The sequence below is a fragment of the Epinephelus moara genome, chromosome 17 (genome assembly GCF_006386435.1).
Source record: "Epinephelus moara isolate mb chromosome 17, YSFRI_EMoa_1.0, whole genome shotgun sequence".
Classification (NCBI taxonomy): Eukaryota; Metazoa; Chordata; class Actinopteri; order Perciformes; family Serranidae; genus Epinephelus; species Epinephelus moara.
Genome location: NC_065522.1, coordinates 32653442 through 32655941, shown reverse-complemented (window position 1 = coordinate 32655941; position 2500 = coordinate 32653442). Strand labels below are relative to the sequence as shown.

Sequence of the window (2500 nt, the reverse complement as noted above, 5' to 3'; positions counted from 1 at the left end):
GCAAACTGAGCAGCCTGTTGAAACAGAACCAGCTGATCCACTCCCTGAGCAGCGGACTGAGGCGACACTGCGACTACGTCAAGATCACCGTGCCCGAGGAGCGCGCCAACCGCCTCCCCAAGGAGTGGTGGAAGACAGGCGTGGCGTTCCTCTACGCCCTGTTCAACCTCGTCTTCACCACCGTCGTCATCACCATTGTCCACGAGCGGGTGCCGGACAAGTCGGTGAGCCCGCCACTGCCCGACAAGTTCTTCGACTACGTGGACCGAGTTCCCTGGGCCTTCACCGTCACCGAGGTCAATGGGCTGATCCTGGTCGGACTCTGGCTCGTCCAGTGGATCTTCCTCAAACACAAGTACGATCTGCAGCTGCCGTGTTTGTAGTACCAGAAGAAGAACTCGCAGTACAGGGTGGTTTAGGGACGACAGAAAGCCGAGGTCTGTTTAGAAAGAGTTTTCAGGTCCAGAGGTTGGAATCATGAAGCGACGTTCGTGGGTTATTGTTGGGTTGCAACTACAATTAATCCATTATTGATTTTATTTCTATCAATCAGAAGTTATTGTGAAGTCTGTCGGAGATCAGCAAACAGTAAAGGCCAAGACGATGCCTTTAAAGAACTTTCTTTGTCCAACCAGCCGGCAAATATTATATTTAGTATCGTATCAAAAGAGAAATTTAGGGATTTAATCATAAGAAAAGCAAATCCTTAAAGGGAAACTTAGGTATTTTCCAACCTCGACTATGTTCCCATGTTTTTATTGTTCTAAGGTCTCGTTTATACGACGAGTTCAACCAAAAGTGGTAAATTTAAGTTGTGTTTTGGCTGAGCGTTTACTCGACAGCAGCGTTTTGGGGCCTGAAAAAACAACATTTTGAAAACCGGTTCCAAACGGGTTGCACTTTTTTTGGAAACAGCACCGTCTCCGTTGTCATGTAAACTTTCAGTATGCAGTTCCTCTGAAAACTTTTCGCACATGCTCATTACGGTTCCAGTCACGAGGCATGTGCGAGAAAGTCGACCATCACAACAACAATGGCGGACTCCCGAGCTCTGTTTGTACTGCTCAGCCTGTTGGATTTATCAACGCTTCTCCAGCAAAGAGTAGATGAACTGTAGCAACTGCTTGTGTTTCCATATGAAGCCAATATGTTCACTGTATCTCATTTATTACAAACGTTAGTTACTTTACAGATTCAGAATATTTACAGAAAGCATAATCAATAATAACAAATGTTACTATAGATGAATCTGTCCTGCAGTTTATGAAGTCATTAAAATGAGCTCCACCTGCTGCAACATGAAACTGATGAACACATTAATGCACCAATGACTAAAATTCTAACTGAAGTAAGTGCTGTGTCTGTGCAGAGCCATCGTGGGCCGCCGCTGTTTCTTCCTCATCGGGACGCTCTACATGTATCGCTGCGTCACCATGTACATCACCACCCTGCCAGTGCCTGGAAAACACATGGTCTGCGCTCCGAAGGTACAATACACACTGTGTCCTCACAGTTACTGCACGTTTACCTGTTGTATTACATCACCAGTAAATGTGTGGTCGTCTCTGTGCAGCTGTACAACGACTCCACGGGGAAAATCTGGAGGATTTTGAGGCTGATCTCAGGAGGAGGTAACACACAATGTTTTATAGCATTAAAGCAGCAGCTCTCTGATTGGCTGTCAGGATCAGTGAGGACACTGAGGCTAAACACAGCTATGTCCGAAAAATAAAAATGTACATGTGGTGTGTGTGAAATTATATTTTAGACTCAGTGTATTTAAATTTGACGAGAAAAAAAAGATTTAGTATTTCTTCACACGGCATTTAAAAACAAAATATAGACCTTAATGTTGGAAATATAATGTTTTATTATTTGTTGTCTGTAAATAAAAATATTCATTAATAACCAGAAACACAGTGTGTGAAGTTTGGCTGCTAAGCGAATGGATAAAGTGAGATCAAGTGACAGCTAGCTTTTGAGATAGCTGCGGCTAACCTGAAGCTAACGCTAAAGTTCAGTTTAGTGTTAATAAATTAAAAATAATCCACTCTGATGACAGTTTGTTGTTTCTCTTATTAAATCAACTCATGATGTGGGAAAGGAAAAAAAAACAGCTAAACATCTGCTAAATGTAGCTAGCTTAGCATAAAAGTACCTAGCCTAGCAAAAGCTAACAGATCTCAGTAGCTGCCACTTTGTTTTTTGACTCCAATGACATTAATGTTATTTGATGGTTAAGCCTCCTTTAAATCACAAACTTAAATGTATCTGAATGGATTATATTTGATGATCAGTTTATATTTTTGTCACTGCGACAGATAGAAACTTCATGTAGGCACATCATATTTTTTTAAGCACTTGTTTTTTTGTTTATTAGCATTTTTATTTTTTATTTTTTTTATATACTTTATTAATCCCCGAGGGGAAATTCAATTTTTCACTCTGTTTGTCAATTACACACAGGTCGGAACACACACATGCACAAACTGGACCTATA

The 2500-nt window shown here is 41.4% G+C and overlaps 1 protein-coding gene across 1 annotated transcript in view; it reads left to right on the top strand.

Annotated features, from left to right (window-relative positions):
• Positions 1-2500, top strand: part of LOC126403725 (phosphatidylcholine:ceramide cholinephosphotransferase 2-like) — a 13519-nt gene that overhangs the window by 5972 nt on the left and 5047 nt on the right. The window contains exons 2-4 of the mRNA XM_050066457.1: positions 1-355; positions 1370-1487; positions 1574-1631. The exon at positions 1-355 is cut by the window's left edge and continues 537 nt beyond it. Coding sequence (XP_049922414.1) covers positions 1-355; positions 1370-1487; positions 1574-1631 — 531 coding nt within the window. The remainder of the gene's footprint in view (positions 356-1369; positions 1488-1573; positions 1632-2500) is intronic.